The 21,458-nt window shown below is 36.2% G+C and overlaps 1 protein-coding gene across 1 annotated transcript in view; it reads right to left on the bottom strand.

The window, feature by feature from the left end:
- LOC112161618 (eyes shut homolog) overlaps positions 1-21,458 on the bottom strand; it is a 97,288-nt gene that overhangs the window by 14,589 nt on the left and 61,241 nt on the right. The window contains exons 22-25 of the mRNA XM_024296895.2: positions 17,800-17,997; positions 15,388-15,509; positions 12,526-12,647; positions 10,719-10,978 (exon numbers count right to left, since the gene is read on the bottom strand). Of these exons, the coding sequence (XP_024152663.2) occupies positions 10,719-10,978; positions 12,526-12,647; positions 15,388-15,509; positions 17,800-17,997 (702 nt within the window). The remainder of the gene's footprint in view (positions 1-10,718; positions 10,979-12,525; positions 12,648-15,387; positions 15,510-17,799; positions 17,998-21,458) is intronic.

The following is a 21,458-nucleotide window of genomic DNA, read 5'->3' on the forward strand; positions in this document are numbered from 1 at the left end:
TGGTCCCACCTCTGCCCTTTTGTCTGTCTGCTGTAAAACCGGAACTCTAATAAGTGTTAAAGAGAGCTAGAAGTGAAAGGTAAGAGTCGTGTGAAACAAGCCTTTGCTTTTTGTCTGTAACGGACACCAAAGACTTTCACAATTGTTAAACGGCTCCATCAATCCTTGAAAAAAGAGGCACACCATCCAGCACCTGTTATGTTGTGTAGGTTTCATTACTTGTCACTGCTGCACATTTTCAACAGAAAACTCTTTCTTTAGCAAAATTTTGCTTGTGTGAAAAATAAATCTCTACAAAGCCAGAGTTCTTTCCTTTCGATGTCACATCATTACAACAAATGGTTGTGTGGATTCTTATATGGTAACATGTCATAAAAATCTCTGAGTCAATACTCTGGAGAACTGTCCCCATAAATAAAGCTGCTAGGCTGATGTTTTTCTGTGCTGGTCCATATGTTTAGGTCTGAAGATTACTTTCATTTACATTTATCAAAGAAGTTCATAAAGAGTTTGTCTTGAGCAATTTGTAGGAAAAAAAATAATGAGAAAATAGAAGAAGACCTTCCCTGCTCTGATTCCACTATATATTTAATTTAGTCATGCTAATTTGAATAGTAAATTTACCCAGATATTAGAGAAAGTGAAAAAAGTAAATAATTAAAGCTCATTTTAGAGAAAAATAATAGGTCTGAAATTTAAAAAAAAAAAAAAAAAAGAGATGAGTCCCCTCACATATATAAGCTGTTGTGCAACATTTAAATAAAGGAAAATGTCAAAAATAAACATGATAAACTAAAGTGATCATCAAGGGATCAATACAATGCTAATAAACAAAGCTATCTTGTTAAGTTTCAAAAACAGTCGGTTTAAGATATTAATTAGGAAAGAAAAATCATTCAAATAAAACTGCAAATACTTGGTACATTTTACTGTTTTTCTCTGAACTAAATTGTGTCCCATCTATTCATTCAGGTGCAAAATCAGCAAACATGAAAAGATTTACGTATAAAAGATTCATCTAAACTCATTGAATATCTGCTATGGGAATTTTGGGTTTGGTGGTATGCATGAATGAAATCCTTATTTAATGAATATTAGATTTAAAAAATGCCAGTCATTTTGGAGATGTAGAATATCTGAGTCAGCAAAAAGATATTTTGTCTGCATGCAGCTTTGTAATAAAAAAAAAAAAACAAAACAAAACAAAGGATTTTCTCTTATACTTCAGCATTCAAAATCTTAATATATCATCAGATCATGGATGTGCAGCAGTTTAGAATTGAAAATAAATAGAAGAAATAATAATAAGGCAAACTATAAACATTTTTAAAGGATTAATATAGCAACCTGTTTTTATGTAAGGAAAAAAAAACATATTTAGCATCAAATTAAAGGCTCAAACTTTTTGAGATAAAGGGGACTTAAACAATTTTAAATGTTTTTTTGGAAGAATCTTAGTTTTAAAAGATAATAAATTAAAATGATCATTTATTATAACAAAAAGATGCTGCTTTTTGCCATGCTATTATTGTGTGTTATGGGTTGACATTTCAGCAGATTACATCTTTACGTCAATAGTGACTCTAAATGCATTCTACCAGCTGTTAGTAGCGCAGAGGAGGAGAAAAAACACTTCTGCCTTTATGGCAAGACATTATTTACATACAGAGCAATACAAACTTTTATCGGTGAGCAAAATCATATGGGTCTGTTAGTTTGATGGATAATTGTATTCAAGCAAAAAAAAAAAAAAGGCCATCACCTATCTGAGGACACACTGAAGCATAAAGCAATTTTTACAACTAACAATCACAGCCAGCAAACGCTTGTGTGACTGTGCATCAGTGCTCAGACAAAAGCACTTTTTTTTTATTATATAGTACACAAAAAGAGGCTGCTGCATGAGTAGATCATCATGTTGTATGTTTATCAGGAATGTCAGAGCAGTCATTGCTTCACACAAGAAGCAAGCGTGCTGCTCGAACGATTCTTCCCAAACGTTATCCCGTACCAAGATTGTGTTGTCTTCTCCTGATATTGACTGTCCAAGCCTGGTCTTTTTTCTGACTTTTCTATTGTCTGTTGCTCTGCCAAACAAAAATAAACAAAGACACTCATCTGCTTGTTGTCAGTAGGCTGTCATTGTGTTTTCTAGCTGTAGGATGTTTAGAAGACAATCCAGTGTTCACTTGGAGTCCACAATCACGCTGCAGTGTGTCCACTACAGAAAGTGAGTATAAACAACAACAATGCCAACCTCTGAAACTGCACCAGCTGCTGTGATTGCATCATGAAACATTGCATAATGTAGGTAAACACAACGATAACTGCTATTCATTCATCATCAGTCTTTTAAGTCTTAAAGCCACAGATGACAACAACCTCCAACTATCTGTCAGGAAGTGTTGATGTAGGACCCAAAATGCAAGAAACCAGACACTTATATACATTGAGAGTAATTAACAGAAATGAAAATAGCTGAGGACTATTAACATTAACCTGGCGTGACTGACAAAGGGGACCAGGCAAACAGAAAGTGACCAAAACCAAGAACTGAAAAGAACTGAAAAACCCCACTAAAGCACTCAATTCTCACAGTAGCCCTCCCCAAAGGGGCAGATTTCAGATGCCCTATCAAACTACAACACTTGGGAGGAGGAGACCTGGAAGAGCAACAGAACAATGGCAGAAAACAATTCAAGTTCCTGTTGCCCAACAGCAGTCAGGGGTAGCATGGGGAACCCTCTAATCAGGAACAGCCATAAAAAGGAGAGGTTCCAATTACTTCTGGGACAGGGAGCACGGCTAAGGGGGATGACCGGCAACAATACTCAGAGCCAGGGAACTTGAAGAGGAGTGGCCCTTGTGACCCTCTTCAGAAACAGAAACACGAAGAGGAGAAGTTCCGGCAACCATCCTCAGACAGGACACATGAGGAAGTATGGTCCCCATCAACCCCTATCAAGAACAGCTGGCTGGATGTGACATGTAGGGTTGGGCACCGATGGGTTCTGATGCGGTTCCGGTTCTACCGCGGTTCTTTTGTATCGGTTTCGGTTCCCTTTCGGTGCTTATTGCGGTACTTCAGTAATAAAAAATAATGCCTTTATCTTCCTAAATCCAAAGCAGAATGGCTTCAAACAAGCTCAGACTCCCTCCTGCCGTGCAGCTGTGCGCACGTAATATAAAGCATAATATAAAACTCCGTCTTAAATAAACTTAAACGTCCTTGAAATTTTAGCCTGACATTTTATTAAATTAAATCAGGAATGTGGCATTTATTTGCAGTTGTTTTTGGGCAAAAGCAATATTTTATTTCAATAAAATAAGGCGGAAGATAAATGTCAATCTTACGGCTGCAAAGCGCAGCAGATGATGACGACCCGCTGCGGTGGTGGGCGGAGCCGAGCCGAGCTTTCTGCTATTAGCAGCCCAACAAGGAGGAAACGATTCATTGTTTCATTTTGGGATGGGGCTCCAGCGTTGTTTAAAAATTGCGGAAACTCCACTATTCACAGCGAAAGTCCCGCCCACCGACGTTGCGGAAGCCGACCATCTCGGCGGTTTTATATGAGCCCGCCCACGAACACAAGAAAGTAAATAGATAGGCTGAATCGTAAAGAATCAGAAGGGAGTACAAGTGATTGACATGTCCACAGACAAATGAAACTTCAATGAACTTTGGAACCGAAATCCGGCACCGTTTGCAGCCGCATCTTTCGGTTTCGGTAGAACCGCGCAAATCATAACGGTTCCTACTTGGAACCAAACTTCGGTGCCCAACCCTAGTGACATGGTGTGGCTTGAAAAGGGCGTCAGGAAATCCTCCAACTGACGTGGCTTGGAATGGGATAAGAACAAAGATTCTCCTGTTAGGTCCTAAGGGCAAGTCAACTGCTTTGTCACCTTATTGTTAGTGTTTTATATATTTAAATTTATTTATTAAATGTGTAAGTTTCTGCCCCTAACCCTAGATATAGGGTCCTGCGCCACTAACTACACTACAAACTTTTAATACTTTTCTGCTCACTAAAACTGAACAGATTTTACATATTAATGTTTGTTTGCATTTCCATGTGCCATCACATTCAGGCTATTAGAGTAGATGCCAGTTTATTAGGATTTACATGCAGCTGAAGCTACTTAAAATACTTTACTGTTGGTGCTTGCTTGCCCTCGTATGATTCTTTTTTATTAATTATTTTATCTTTAATATCTTTACTCTTAGTAATTGCTCTACGGGGGCAAACAGTAATTGCTGACACTTTAAGTCACCGAATATTGGTTTAGCCACATTAGGCTGAAAGGATGAGTCACACCACACATTTTCTAATTATATACTATGTGCAAGTGTGTTGCATGTAACTATTATGCTCTAAAGGCTCCTGTCACCTCAGTAGACACATTTGTGGGAAAACCTCAGTGTGGCACTTTCCTTTAGTTTATAACGTCTTTTTATTACCGTTATTAAACATGTTATGAGCCAACAAAAAGGAGAACTGTAAATGTGGTTTACATTAAATAATTGATATAGCCCGAATTCATAAAAAACAATAAAACAGCCCTTCATAAAACACATAAAAACAGCAGGAGTTCAGCTGACAGATCATGTGTGTGGTACATTATGTTCATTACAAAACCACAACACTGATACTTTATTATTGGTATAAATCTGCATTTCATTCATAAAGTGCAACAAGTCATTTTCTACTTTCTCTATAAATGAGAAGATGAATGAAATGAGGACGGCACATCTCAGGAAACGCATACCGAATACATCTTTTTCAATATTATATTAGGTGTGTGTCAGTTCTCTTGCTGGCATCGCTCCACAGTAGCTCATTAACCAACTGTTTGGTAGGACGCAATCTCAATCTTGTGGAAGGTGAAGGCTAGTGTAGCATGCCATGCAAATAAAGGGGTTTGCTCTCCATCTGGCCAGAAGCACCTCTGGGGATATTTTGAGCTACAGAAACAAAATGGTTTTTGAATGTAAAGGGACCTCACAGTGCTTCTCAATTAATTCCCTATTCTGCAAAATTCACATTTCTCAACATCATGCAATACACTAGAGGCAAACTGACTGCCTACCTGTCAAGAAGCTCAGTTGCTTCCATAAAATAGGAAAACTTGGCACTTTGGAGAATTAAAAAAAGTGGTAACACTTTGTGAGATAATTTTAGGGATAAAATATATATATTTTAAATGTGAATATAATTAGGTTAAAAATATGGAATTTAACACATCACTTTTTACCCATACAACGATGTACCCATTTTTATAACTTGCTTAAAATCTTTGAGGAAAAAAAAAAGTCCTTCTGAAGAATAAAAGTGAAGAATCTTCAAACGTTTCCAAGAACACTAACGCCTGAAGACTGTGTGCACAACTCGAAATGTGATGCAAGTCTAGTCGAGTGCAATCTGGCAGGAGTGATGCTATGCACTGTTTGTTTCATTTGTTGTGGTTGTCGGCCGCTAACCTCACTCTGGCCTCTTCCCATTTTCAGGTTGCTCTTCTATCAGGGTTGGCACTCCCTGCCGAGGATCCTCATTAAAAGAAAAGTGGAACATCTGTGCTGGTCAGGCACGATGACTTAAGCCTCCTGGCCAGGACCTTACTAGAGCCACTGTTAGTGAGAATAAACCCTTCCTACAGGAGACCTCTAAAACATGGAGGAATAGACTGCTTCACTTGAATTTTTCTTTCAAGAATATTCTTTGAGCTGCCTCTGGTTTTATTTTGCCCTCCAGGTTCTCACAGTGTTCCTTTGTAGACAACACTCATTTCCATTGTGGCTGCATTTTACAACTCCCTTTAATGCTGCTCCCAGTAGAGACCTTCTAATGGATGGCTTTTAGATCCCGTGAAACTGATGAACACGGAAATTGCTAAGTCAGCTCTTTGGTAAGAGATACATTGTTTTAGGGAATCATCTTGGGGAAAGCCGTGATCACCAACTTAGCTTAATTTTGCATTTAGTGCAGCTCTTTTCATCAAAAACAGACTAAAGTCAAGGAAGAATAATTTATTCTGTTCTTAGAACGCCTGCCAAATGTGACATTAAAGACTGTTGAGGACTAACTTGAAAAAGTTTGACAGACAAGCCATCCCAAATGAGAAGATAATTATTTGTGAATGTTTAGTGATTCCACAGGAGAGCACCACTGCACATGGATCATAAATGTCTTTACCAGCTAAGTGGCCCTGTGCTAGAGTGTCTGCCCTACGGAAGGCTGTGAGTTCAAATCCAGGCTGAGTCATACCAATGGCTCTAAAATTGGGACCCGGTGCCTCCCTGCTTGACACTCAGCATTAAGGGGTTAGTTTGAGGAGTTAAACCACCAAATGGTTCCTCCCATAGAGGACGGGTCAAATGCAGAGAACACATTTAAGACACCTAGATGCATGACAACTAACTTTAACACTGGCACTTTCACAAACAGCAAAGTAACCAACATATTTAATCAACTGATATTCTTCAGTTGCTTACGCAAATATTGCAATCCCAACTTATTCTAACAGAAAAAAAAAATAATCATCTTTTTTGGCACATATCAATCTAATGCTGTTTTCCTCAGCTTCAGAATCTAGAAAAATTTACGCTAACCTGCGCAAAGGATTAAAGAGTGTCAACACTAAGGGCTAAAGCAAAACAATTCACGGTGCTGCTTTAACCATGAAACTATTGAGTGTGTTCAGACTGGAAACTCCATTAGTCCAGACCGAGTCTGCTTGATTTGGTCCAGATTGAGTCCTGAACCTTGGGTTTGATTTGCATTCAGACTGCCGTCAACCAGAGTTTTCTGTTTTGTAAAAAACACTTGTAAACAAAACCATGTGACTAGAGATCTCTTCAGTCATTGGACAGGAATTGTGAGAGTGGGGCAAAGCAACAAGGGAAAGAATGATGGAAGTCCTAAGCTTTGCAATCCGTGTTGGGCTAGTTCACTGAATCAAACGTTATATTTCACTGATCAAATTTCTCCAACCAAATTTCAACGAGTCTTGTCATTATTCTGCTACTCTGTTTAAATCCCATAATGCCCTGCTTTGGTCTCCATTTTGGTTCAGTTATTCCACCCTGAGCATGGAACCTATTCAGACTGAGGAAACTTAGAACTCAGTCTGACTGGAAACAAACCAAGACCACCTTGAAAAAAGGGTCAGAGAGCGGTTCCTGGTCCCTGACCAGGGTTTGCTTGGGTGCATTCAGACTGAAAGTGTGTTCTGAATTATATGGGGAAGCAAACTCTGGTTCATTTTAAGCAAAGAAAAATGTTTCCAGTCTGAATACACCCTAAGAAAACTACTATGAAATGTTTATACGACGGGACAAAAAAACAAAAAAAATGTTCTCAAGCAAATTCTGAATGTTATTTGAGTTTATACTGTAAGTAAATACAAAAAAAAATGATACCAAAAAATAATACTGCCAGCTATTTGTCAGCAAATCAGATGTTTTATGTAAGCATAAACAACTGGACAGTTTATGTCTGAAGATCCACGTTCTTCCATGTTTTCTTTATCTGACCTGGTTCCCAATTACCATATTTGGTTGCCTATCTCAGTATCAGCCTTTCAATGAACCAGAAACAAACATGCTACTCTCAAACAAAAATATAAGAGACAGAAAAAAGGTCAGAACAAGAATAAAGTGGAGAAATAGTAGTGCAGCTCTCTGGTACATCAACCTGAGAGCTGCTTTGAGTATTTCATTCTACTCTGTTGTTGTGCTCTCTTCCAAGTAAATGCCAGTGAGACATAAGCTATTTCAAAGAATTTCAAAGGCAACTCTTTTTCCTTAATTTGCTTTATCCGCAGGCTATCTGAAGCAGTGCATAACCACAACTAAATGCTATGATCTGTTAACGTCAAGTTCACCTTAAAAAATATTTGGAGCGTCCATCTTCAGCATGTAGGATAAGATTTGCCTGTGGCATCTTTTCTGGCAAACATAAGCAGACATTTTTTAATTAATTAGTCTTGTGAAAGAAAAAAAAAAGCCTACAGTTAACGGCAAATCACAGAGAAATGCTCAATGATCGTTGTGCTGCAGTCCTATAGAATGGAAGTATTGTGAACAACAACAGAGATTAGTGAATCAATTGTGCTTGTGGGAAGTGAAAACAACCATGCCCACGCAAAGTTCTTGCTTTAATGTATGCAGCCAGCTTCTAATTTCCTATTCCTCTCAAAGAAAGCCTTCTGAAACAATCCCTGCTGCTCTATTTAGATCAGGCGTCTTTTCATCTCTGTACTTACCGAGCAATTAGGTACAGCATAAAGCAATACCGCCTTAACCTGAACGAGTCTGAATGCTAAAATATCGTTGGTTTAAAACCTGAGCCATCAAAGGCTCACATGTAAATCTCACAACAAATTGCTCTAATTAATGGACTATTTATTAATGCTTTATGACAAATGCTTTTAATTAATTAAACCCAAACAGGATTTATATTTGTTTAATTTAAATTGATGTCTGATAGACAACGTTAGCAAGACTGAAATCAGTGCAACCTTAGTACTTTAAATATGTAAATTAGGGTAATAATATCATTTCTCTTAAAAGACTTGACATTTTCAAGAACCTGACTTTCTCAGTGTTATCATCAATAATAACCGGCAGCAGTTTCATCACTTTTTTATGTGTTTATATCTAACCTTGAGAAGTTCTGTGGATCACTCATGACATAGAACACACTGAAAAGCACGTTGGGCCACATTCTGTGATACCAATAAAGTAAAAGCCTCTTTATGGACATATAAATCTCATGAATACTTTGAGAGTGGCTTTGAGATGTGTCAGAGAATTTATGTTGTTTTTATTGTATATATTTTTTACTTAATATAAATGTGTAGTATATGTCATTGCAGATGTGCCAATTTAGGTCATACACGCCCACAGTCTTCAAAATTAATCTGTTAAACTACAGCTGTGAAATAAACAAAGAAAAAAGCTTTTATATCTGTTAAAATGCACATAAATGAAAAGCTTCTAGGTTAAAGGTTTAATTTGGCATAAAAATAGTTAAAACTATTCTTATATTTTATTATTGTAAGCTTATGTCAATGTTTTTCAGCGTGAAGTTTTGTGTAGGAATACACTCCTTTCTGTATGTTACAACTACGGCTGGGAATCACTGGGTACCTCACAATACGATGTGATACACAATACATGGCACACGATATCAATAATATCGCCATATTGCTATAATTGGTAAAAAAAAAAAAAAAAAACATCTCTAAGAAATCCCAATATAAAGGAGAACACATATTTTTTGGGAAAAATAAATCCCTAATTATCTTTTAGCTTTTACACAATCATAATAAGTAACTTGTGTCTTCTTTATGCAACAAATAACAGACAATTTTGTACTAATTAGTGATATTTTGACAAGCATTATTTGTAAAATGCAGTGTTAATAATAGTAAATATGAACAGCATTGTCACTGCTTAGGGCAAAAATGTTTTAAACAACAGAACAAAAATTAAATAATTCCAGTAGCTGCCAAGTACATTGGTGCCCACGACAGAAGTCTTGCAACGTGCACCCTCATCTACATCCAAAGGAAACGTCACACCAAAGGATGACAAATATAACATTTTATGGTCTCTCCAAAGAAAAAAAAGATCGATACTTGGTCGAGAACCCATCAATTGCAGGGCCAAATATCGCGATATTTCGCAATATCGATATTTTAGTACACCCCTTGTTACAACGTTCACTTTCACCATCAGAGTTAAAAAAAAGATAAGAAGTGATGAATAAAGAAAAAAATCTTAATTTTTTGCCATGTCAACAGGAGATGATGGGGTTGAAAAGGAAAATTACATAATGGATGAAATAATTAAAAAAGAAAAAGAGCACTAACACCCATTACACATGTACTAAATAAACAAAGTAATAGAACATATTTATCTATCAAAATCTAGCTAAAACCCCCCATGCTAATCTTCAGAGGTTATCTCATCTTAGGCTTTGTTATTATTCCTCCCTAAAGTCGATATCCCATATCTTAAATATGCAACATGCGTGTAGTGTAATTACTTTGGTAAACCTGGAGTAAAAACATAATCCAGCAGCTTCACAGAATTTCATTCATGACCTACAAAAGATCAATGGGGCACATTTTTAGAGGAAGGACTTCAAGAGACAAGCTCTTAACTAAAGAAAATCCACTGGGAAGTGATCAGAGCAGCAGTGTGCAACACAAACAGTGATGTCTGTTATGAAATGTTATAAGCAATATTATACAACAATGTTAGGGTGCGTTTTGTGCAGACCAAGAAACCGGATTTTACTGCTACTTTAGTCAATAAAAAAAGATGAAGGGTTATTTTCCTGTAGATACAGTATGATGTAGTTCAATGTTAAAGCCAGGGCAGACTGAAATTAATTGTTGATGTGTGGACTTTGATGTACGCAAGGCTGCTGGATTCACAATAAACAATTGCAGTTTTGATTGCGGTGTCAGAAGTACATCTCAAAAGAGTGTTGCACAAATAACCAGTAATTGTCTCAGTTTAAAAACTATGTTTCACTTCACAGCTTATGATAGGAAACCCACATTAGTTTTCTTGAAAGAGACAAAACCGCATGTTGTTTCTCTTTAAAACTGTGCTTCTGATATCTGACGGGGGAACAAAATGATGTGGAAACATTAAAAAATAAATGAAAGCAATAGAAGGAGGAGGCTGTGGCAGTCTCACTCACCAACTGAGCATCTGCAGGAGGCTGTGCCATTGGAGCGTGTCAGGCAGGTAGAGCCGTGTAGGCAGGGATTATGGAGGGGGTCACATGGGTCATAGGATTGGTCGCACAAATGGCCAGTAAAGAAAGGGGGACAGGCGCAGGAGAACTCCCCAGGTATGTCCGACTCCTGACACGGAGCGCCATTAAGACAGGGCCCAGAGTCACACTCCTTGACATCCTCGGCACAGTCCTCACCTGTCCATCCTGGTGAGCAGAAGCACCTTGAAGAAACCAAAGAGGCCATATTGCACTGAAAGGAGGGTCCAAAATACCAAAAAGAGTAATATTCATTAGAGTAAATGTAGTCTCAAAAAGCTAAGGAACTTGTAACTTGTTGGAACTATTTGGATGAAATTGTGTTTGTTGTATTTCATGTATTTGCCTGTCGTTCTCTGGTCATGCAGATGTTCTGGCCTCTCATTGGTTAAATTTTGGTAGCTGGTAGATTTTTTAGTCAGATTTAGAACTTAAGGAAATACAGCAGCACATTAATCTTATATTATTAATGTATTATTATTATTATTATTATTATTATTATTAGCTTACATTTTTTATGGTTTTATTTTGCACTTTTTCAATGGGTTTTTTAAGCTTCCTGTTCCATACAAATTAAAAGGCTACTAAATTAAATTTAGTGTAAGAAGCGATTTGAAACTTTGAAGATATTTTACAGATGATGCATATTCAATAAAACAAAGTTGTTGATTTGTAGAAGTTGTTTCTGATTTGTAAATATTCTATAAAAGGAAAATTACAGTTTTTTTGTTTGTTTTTCAAATGAATGCCATTAAGAACTTAATTTAGGCTCAGATTACTTTTCTGACCAAAAAGATCAATCCCATTTAGTTTTTCAAATAAATCTTCATTCGTTGTAACACAGTAACACAAATGAGTATTTTCTTAACAAGTGCCTGCCTAATTTAACTCTGCTGTAGGAAAATTCTTAAAAGTCCCTTTTACAAGTTTTCACAAATCAGAAACATCATCTTATTGAAAAGTCATTCTCTGTAAATATTTGCAGCTCGTTTCACAGTAGACTTTGTGTAAGATCCATTAAAATATGATATGGATGATAATCTAAGTTAACGTATGTATTATTTCTTTTCTCAGCGACAAGTGAGTCATGGACCGGATCGTGGATAGAGACGACTGCTGTAAAATATATAGAAAATATAAAAACTTTTGCCACTACAAAGACCTACAACAGTACCGTAAATATGTCCCCAGTGCTGGCTGTCATGTAAGACAGCAAAGGACATTTTACAGGTAAATGGTGTCACAGAAGCTGGTAAATGTGAACAGCTGACTTTTGGAGCCAAGAGGATGGAGTGCTGAATAAGGGTTCAATGAAAACATGCACATGTCAAAGGTAGAGAGATGGGAACAGAGAGATGAATTGTGTGTGTGTGTGTGGATATTCATCTAAAGCAACTGCTCTTGAGTTAGATGGACATTTTACGTGGTGGGAGTGAGTACCTTGTATTCTTTTTCCTATCCCAACGTTTCCACCTCTCCCCAACGAGAGCAGGGCATTGGCCCAATCAGATACAGCAGCTTTTTCCTCCAATGACTCACAAATTCCCCTGGAACCTTTTCATGCTGTGAGCCATTGATTGACTCATTTGTTTTACCTGCCATCTGCAATTCATTATCTCCCCAGCTAGTGGAAGGACATATTGCTATCTCTGAGCCGCTTCTTATTCTGCATTTATTAGGCGACGGACGCACCTTAAGGGGACGGTGCCCCCGGGCCATCCCGCACACCTACTTGTAGCTGTTGAGAAGGTCTGTGCAGGTGGCGTTGTTTTTGCAGGGCTGCGATAAACATTCATCAATTTCTTGTTGGCAGTCCGCTCCCTCCCACCCTGAATGACAAACACACTCATAACCCTGCATCACAAGAAAGAGGCACCGTTAGTCAGCCACAATGCAAATATTTTATATCTGCACTTCGAACAGACTGTACTTTGAATAGTTAAAGTAATTTTATGATTCATAAGGAGCACTTTATACACAAATGGCAGCAGTTATTTTATTTATTGTTGTTGAAGAAGCCATTTTCTTACGGTGGTTTATTTTTATCTGCTGCACTTAAAAAAACTGGAAGAATATTTTATGAATTAATTAAGAAAAAAAGAAATGCATAAAAAATAAAACAGGTTTTTGTGAAATCTGTTCTTGTGGAAGAGTCAAGCTCATTTTACATTTCAATATTACTGCTTTGCAGATGTAGTCCTCTTACCACCCACCTTATGGAAAATATTTAAGCTTGTTTTTCCAATGCTGTTTAGAATTGACCATATGTGCCTTTATAAAACAAATGTGTCATCGCAACAGAATCTGTTTGGAAAGGACCAAGAAATACAAACATATTTAAATTAATTAATCTCCAAAACTAATAAACATAGTTTTCATATTTTGAATGAGTAAAATGATATAAATAAAGCCACTAAATTTGCTAATCTTTATAATAATTGTCTCTTTCCTTTAAAATGTCTTTAAAATGCCATTTTCTATTAATAAAATAAACTACAGCAATGGAAACAACATGGATTTTTGACCATTGCTTTTAAAGTTACAAGCATAATCTAAATTTTATTTTAAAATGAAAAAATGAAAAAATAAGTAGATATATTCCAACTTTTTTTTGATGTCACAATGATTTTTATTTTATAAATTGGAAGAATGAGGCAACAAACTCCATCTGATCTATTTTTTGGACTAACAGCCCTGATGGTGTCGTTGGGAAATGCCGGCGCTTCATGACAAATTAGATACCTCCTGGAGACTCCAATTCTTTACCCCTAGCAAAACAACATAATTTCCTTTTTGCTGGTAAGTCACCTTCAGGGACTGAAGCTCTCCAAAATATGCCAAAGCTCTAAGGGACACTGTGTTCAGAGATAAATGGCTACACTGTAAACACGGCTGAAGAGGTTTTTAGAAACTGTCTGCATTTGAATAATGAGTAAAATAACATCCAAAAACCAAAAAAAAAAAAAAAAATCAGCAGAACAGACCAAAGTGATGCCACTTCATACTTCTTCTGCACCAAATTATCCTACAAAATGAAACGGTTGCAACTTCAGTAAATCAAAAATTGCTACATTTTTTGAATGTAAATGTTTTTACTTCCTAAAAACAGTGTTTGTATTTAGAGTCTTTTTATATTAGAAATCTTACAATGTTGCAGAAATTGTCTTTTCACCCTGCAATAAATGCAGACTTGAATTCCCTCAAGAGAGCTGTGCAAAAATTAAATCTAGCACAAAGAGCGAGTCAAATTAAATTTTTCATGACATGAGACTAAAAAATAAATTCCAGACCATATATTTGTTATTTTTTTGTTAATTTATCTTCCCGTTTTCTAATTACTGCAACCTATTATTGTTGTCTTACCACAGATCTTTCACATCTTTTAGTTTTTTTTTTGTTTTCTTCTACACGTCCTCTTCTCTTATGGTTGCAGAGACCAATTTATCTTTTAATGTTGTATGACAAGTGTTTCTGTGTTTTACTCATTCATATTTAGTCAGATCCTCAAAACAGTGTCAAAGGAGATCGTCACAACCAAAGAGTCTGGTTCTGCTGAAGGTTCCTTTGCGATCCTTCATTTGAAGGTATTTTTCCTTCACATGCTTGTTCANNNAAAAAAAAAAAAAAAAAAAATCTGTTGGTCGCTAAAATGGGCTAGCACAGTTTTCCATTGTTTATAGGTAAATCTCTAAAAATAACTAACAATAGGTAAAATTTGCAAAGTAGGATGATAGATGTTTTAAGACTGTTCAAAACCCTCACGACTCACTTTTTTCAGACAGACATGAACATTTTAACACTTTTCTGTTTTGTTTAAACTCTGAGAGTTCAAACTTTCATGATAATTTAAGTCCATCATTCTAGAATGAAAGCAACAATCTGCTCAAGGTCGAAGACGTATGCAGATTTATCAAGCTGAAACATTCTGTACACAAGAGACAGCACAGAGAGGATTGACTGACAAAATGAACAACCAATCAGGATGCAGAAAACAGTGAACTGTATTTTATAAAAAAAAAAGCATGCAAAATTTTGCAGTAAAATCCACGAGTTTGTGAAAAGGTAAACTGCAATATAGCAAAGGACTTCTGTATTAAAATGAAGACAGTTAATCCATTGTGGTATGATCTGGATTTATTTGGATTACAATAATCAGGAATGTTTGAAATTAACTGGATTATAACACTTGTAAAGAATTTTGCTCAGTTTGATGTTTTTATACATTATGTGTGGAGCACCTTAAGACAACTTTGGTTCTGAATTTATCCAAGTTAAAAACTGAAACTACTCCTGGTCATGCTTGATCTTCAGACAGCTCACTATGGGAGTATTTAGATGCTTTTTTAAAATCCTATTTTTTTAATTAAAAAGTGCTCAGAAGACTACATTATAGATTATATCAGTTAATTTTAACAACAAAGAGAATTACTAAGATAAACTTAAAAAAATCAGCAAAATAATAAGATAACAGTGGTGAATTTTGCTAAGTCTAAAACATGTCAGAAAAATAGGAAAGTACATACAGTTTAAGAGTAGATTTTCTTTTACCAGAGCAGTCCTCTACACACAAAGGGAAAAAAGTGCTTCTTCTCACCTGATGGAGGTCCTTGCATGCTGAGTTGGAAGTGCACAAATTGCTGAGGCAGTCATCGATGTCTTCCTCACATCGAGGCCCTGCAAAGCCAGGACTACAAAGGCAGTAAAAGCCATCTACAACTAAAAAAGAAGAAGAAAAAAAAAATCACAAGGACAGTTGCAAGAAGTTGCATCATAAATTATGTTGCTCGTATCTCGATGGATTCTACTGCATTTCCCCACACAGGAAAGTTTTAATTAGGAGAATATGACACAACAGGAATGTGTTTATTTTTTTCATGAAAACACCATTTAAAAAATGGTTCTGCAGCATCGGAAAAGCCTGTGTTGCCAAAACTGCAGTATGCAGCAGGTCACCTTCTTGTGCACTGACCTGAGCCTGACATGCCAGCCATCTTTGGATGAGCCTCCCTGTAGAGGCCGCTCCGTGTTTCTTCCTGTTACTGTTATTCTTTGCCCTCCATGCAGACTTGCTCTCCTACTCATTTTCATTGAAAGCCGTGTCAACTGCTATCAAAGCCTCAACATGAGGGAAAGCACCAAAAATGGGAGGAAAGTAGCTTGAGGAAGTAAGCCAAATTTAAAAGCATTCTTTACATAGGTACTGTAAACGCTCCAGTTTTCTTCATTAGTTTTTCATCCCATATCTTATAATTGATTGTTCCCTCTCCTTAATTATTAACGATGTTAGAGAGGGAAGAATCATTCTGTTTCTCCTGCACAACAAGTGTACAGGCAACCACTGACAGAGGTAATTACAGCTCTTACAAGAGCAAATGTATTGCTTCCCCAGCCAGGGTCCCAGGATTCTTCATTATCCCAAAGATTTACCACGTAATCTGAGCTGTCACTCTATCCTTTTCCATGTAGATGCTATTATTCTCATGAAACGCCTTAAATTCCACATGGCGGCGGCATTACTCATCTCAGCCACTGATGCTCGGCGCTGCCGTCTCTGGTGGCTGGCCAGCTGCAGCTGAGCCGGCTGCTGCTGAGCCAGGCCTGGAGGACCTTCTGGCCTTCAGGCCTGGCTCACCGACCTAAGGTCACCTGGCTGAGCTCAGGAACGGTTGGCACAGCTGGTGGAGGCCTGCTATTGCATTTTTTATCATTATTATTCACTGCAGCCGGACAATATATACATATATTTGGGGGTTGCTGTGCAGACAATGTTTTAGTTGTTTCCTTTTTTTTGTAGAAAGATAAAGGAGCAGATTAAAATGCCCAATACTATATTTTTTTTTCACTGAGCTCAGACTATTTGAATGTTCTCTTTGTCATTTTAAATGTACAGCTGTGGTATAAAATATATGAACTCTTCGGAATTACTTGGTTTTAGAAGAAACTGGATACAGGATTGTGTTCAATAAAAGCATAAAAATATACATTTGTGTGATTTAACAGCCAATGATCTATGTTCATAGTTGGGATTTAGATTGACATAAAAAAACATAATGTGTCCATTTTGTATAGAAATGTTTGTACTCTCAGAGGGTTCACATACTTTTGTCTAGCAAATGTAGCTGTTCTGATAAGAAAAATAATCTTAATGAAATAAATGTATTTGATATAATTCCATTTAATCTATTTGATTCTTTTTTATATAATTTATTTTATATAATTTTATTTTAAAATTAGGTTTACAATCTGCCCGACTTTTCTCTAAATTGGGATTTTATTGTGATTTTTATGTCAATGTCTACCCTCCCAGTGTTCAGCTTGATAACTTGTAACTTTAGGTTTTCACAGTTCACTTAGAAAAGAAAAGTGAGAATGACATCTAAAATGAGCTAATGGAAGAAAAAAGTCCGTCTATAATTTTGAAGCCCATTGAAAATTCTTGAAAACCTACAATTGACAAAAATATCTGCTGTTTTTGGAAAACACAGTATTTCCTTTTAAATCTATAAACCCACATTCTTACAAATAATACAAAAGCCATATGAAAATGTAGCTTTTAAATCTAGAAACACCAAACAATACAAGAGAAAATGGGGATTCAAGTATGACTGGCGATAGATTTTATACAAACGTTTGAAGTCTCCCTTTATTTGTACTTAAACCTACAGAAATGACGCTATTCAATTTTTTTTTTTTTTTGTGGAACAGATATATTGACAACATAACTAGTAACATTGTATGTAGAAACCCAAATATGTCTATTTTTATTAGAACTAACAATACTGTCACCATCTTCTTTTATTTTCTTAATTTTTCAATCACAGTCATGGATCAATCAATCAATCATGGATTTAAAAATTATTTAATTTAAATGAACACATAATAAAACAGTTCTTTCAGGCACTGACATGTTATTGTTTTGTTTTCTGTGTCAATACACCCTTTAGTTTTTTTTTCCTTATATAGTGCCTGTTATTAAGAAGGTTGGCAACATAAGTTTTCTTTATACCATCATAGCAGAAGCCGTGAAAACAGGGGTTGGAGCTACACTCGTCCACATTGATTTCACAGCGGGGGCCACTGAAACCACGGCGACAGAGACAGCGGAAACCCGAAGGGAAACGCTCCTGATCCAACTCTTCCATGCACACGGCGTTGTTCTCACAGGGATTACTGGCCTCACAGGGTAAGAACTCACAATTATGCCCTGGAGCAAGGAAAACAGACAAACGCAGGAGGATCATCAAGGCAGAAAGAACCTCTGAACATCCATTAATCTTTAGATATGGGTACTAAAGATTTAAACCTATTTGCTGCTGCTTTAACCCTGACAGCCTATCTGAGAGATGCATTAGGGACTATCAGAGAAGTCATTATCTTTTAAATGTCACTAGAAATTCTACCGTATTTCACATCACTTAGAATAAAAAAAGAAAAAATAATGCTATTCTTTTTGGTTACATATATGAATGCTTTTTATATATTTATCAGTTTTCATCCTTTCGTTCAATAACAGACTAAATCAGTTAGTGTCAGACGCCTGCCAGCAAAAACTAAGCTTCAACTAGCCAGTTTTCAGGCTGCATAACCGTTTTTTTGATGGATATGTGCTGTTAGTGTTTTGGAGGCCTGCAGGAAAGAAGAAGTCATTCTTGCGGCAAGACTTAATGATTAATGTCACTGGAAATCACCTCACGATCACCAGATTAACTGCCTGAGTACCAATTTTATCCTCCTTTCTCTTCCTTTATATCTAATGGAGTTGTCTGAAACTGAAGGATTAAACAGCAATTATCAATTACCAGAGTATGTGAGTTAAATATACCCATTTCTTAATTTTTTTAAAAGACTTATCATTTCATCGTGTTTATAGCAATTTAGTCTTATTGTTATCGTTGTTATGCATTGTATTTTGGTGCAGTAAATAATATACTATTATCTGTTTTTTTTTTTTTTTGATTAGTGGTATCAAAGAAATGTCCCCATTCTGGGATCAGTTAAAGTTCTCTTTTTGGTAATATACTGCAAAAAGGTAGTGCATTTTGTATTTTAAATAAATTTCAGACTAAAAAAAAATATATATTATTTCAGAGATTTATTATTTTATTCCTTGTAAATTACCAGATTTTACATTTCACAACAGAGCATTAGGGCCACCATAACAAAAAAAAACAAAACACAAAAAACAAAAAAAAAAAAAAACAATGAGAAGTTGAAAATGTTATATGAGATTTAAGTTGTAAATTTATACGAAAAAAGTTGTAATTTTCAAAATTAAAGTTGGTTGTGTAAGTCTTTAACTGTATTATGTGTCAAATAATCAATCAATGTGTCATGAAACAGGCAGACAGATGGTTCCACGTGCAGCAGGTTTATTTAGTGAAGACAGGGCAATGGGCGTGATGCACAAGTTAAAGTCCACAAAGCTGGAGTTGGGACAGACAGGAAATCCAGAGTGGTCAGAATCCAGGCGGGGGTGAGGGCAGGGGCCAGGCGAGGCAGGGTCAGAGGAAAACAGAGGGTGAGAACTGGAGGAGAACGCTCGGCGATGCAGGCAGAGAGGCACATGCAAAGCTTCGCGGGGAGTGGAGTGTGGAGCCAGACTAAATGCTGAGGAGGTGATGAGATGATGGGGAACAGCTGAGCTGGTGAATCCAGGTGGTGGTGGTAGGTGGTGAGCGCTCCCTCTGGTGGCCGGAGATGGTAGCAGCAGGTTGCTCCATGACACAATGCTGCATTTATGTTTTTCTGGTCATAGGAATCAATGTGCCATAATAAATCTGGAACCTCTGTGGCACACCTGCCATAAATCCACTTCTTGTTGGTCAAAAACCTTCTGAAAAAGCCAAGTTTCCTGCAAATACATTTAAATGGTGCTTATACTTATAGTAAAACAATATTGACAGACTAAAAGACTTAGTATTTCCTTTTTTTATTTTTTATTATTTTTTTCTGAATTAACCACTTTCAATGCACTCTTTATCTCTCATACAGAAACACAACATTTTTTTCTTTTTTTTGTTGTTGTTTATATTTTTCTGAGTAAACTGACTTATGCTTCATTAGTGTAAGACTTTATCTTCAAAAATCCTCAATTTATAACCTATGAAATTATAACTTTACTATCCTAAAATATTGAAAATCTTTGCTAATAATTCTGAGTTTATTCTCATAAAATACTGACTTTTTTCTCATTACTTTCTCATTACTATTTTTCATTAGTTATTTTTTTTTATTTATTTTTTTTATTTTTTACAATATTATCACTGTATTTTTGTCAAATTAAAACTTTTTTCCTCATAATTTCAGTACTTTATGTATTAACTTTTAATTTTTTTTTTTTTTTTTTATGTTGGCACCAATACTCTCCCGTAACATTTCGGATAACCTTCCAAAATCTTTTCCAGTGTATTGCTAGAATTACAGCCTGTTTTCCCTGAAAAAGCTGGTGAAGCTGATTAAAGCTTGTGGGTCTTTTTGAGCACATATTTTTTGGTGCCACCCAAAAACCCTCTGTAGGCCTGAATCAGCAGGTCTTGTAATAATCACTCCAATCACTTGACTTTGTTGTACTCAAGACACTTTGTCTAAAGTCTAGAGTTACACTTACTAGATCATGGAAACACTGAAAAACCCTTTATGATTCATCCCATCTATCATTTCAGCTGAGTTTTTTTCACTATAGTTTCATCCTTTTTTTCCCTATAGACCCATCTATTTTGTGGTACTTCTGTAGTTTCAGTATGCAACTTTAAACGTTTTTTAATTGCTGTTCTGGCCTCATATAAATGTGTTTAAACACAGTCATGTTCTACAGAGGGACTCTCCTTACTGAATAACACAATGTGGTGTTTATAGATGAACTGGGACCTTTAGATATCTAGATATTGTACTGGAGAATAAATTAGGAGTTCGCAAACTTATTTCACTCCTTATTGATTTCCTTTATTTTTCCCATAAGCATTTGTGGCATTTTCCAAGCTCTTTAACTCGGTTTGTTAAGGTTTTTAACTTTAGAAGCTTTGATTAAACTTTGCATTTATGTTGCATTATTTTTACAGGAAAAAAAGGTTAAGAAAGTCTGGGGATCATAAGCAACAAGAAATGTCTCATTATTGTTGCATACCATTAAGAGAAACATTTGTTGCATCTCTGTCTGATTTAATGTTGTATTTTACTTTTGGAAATGTGGTGAGCTTGTTAATAAACCCATTTCATCTATAAAAAGTGTTTGTAACGACTAACATCACACATACCGAGGCTACACACAGACAAACTAAGGTTTGCCACATGAAACAATCCCATGCATCATATGATTAGCATGGATCATCTTGGTTTTTAGTGTTTACAGAAGTTTACAGAACTTATTACTGTAGTTTTTGCCAGCAGCAAGAACATTCGTGTTTCTAGTTATTGGAAATTGCGATTGCAGGTTTGTCTTTTACCCCAACACAAACTACAGGTGTTTATCTTTGGTAATTATGCAGATATATAAGAATGCCGTGTGTTGTGCATGAAATGGAAAAACATCAGCCTTTGAACTATTTCACACTAGGCTGGGTGATGTTTGCAATAACAGAGATGTTCCTGGAAAAGGTTTTGTAACACGTCAGTGGCAGGTTTGATCAACTAGCGCAAATTGATTTGTGATCCCATGCGCTCATAAAC

The sequence above is a fragment of the Oryzias melastigma genome, linkage group LG15 (assembly GCF_002922805.2).
Source record: "Oryzias melastigma strain HK-1 linkage group LG15, ASM292280v2, whole genome shotgun sequence".
NCBI lineage: Eukaryota > Metazoa > Chordata > Actinopteri > Beloniformes > Adrianichthyidae > Oryzias > Oryzias melastigma.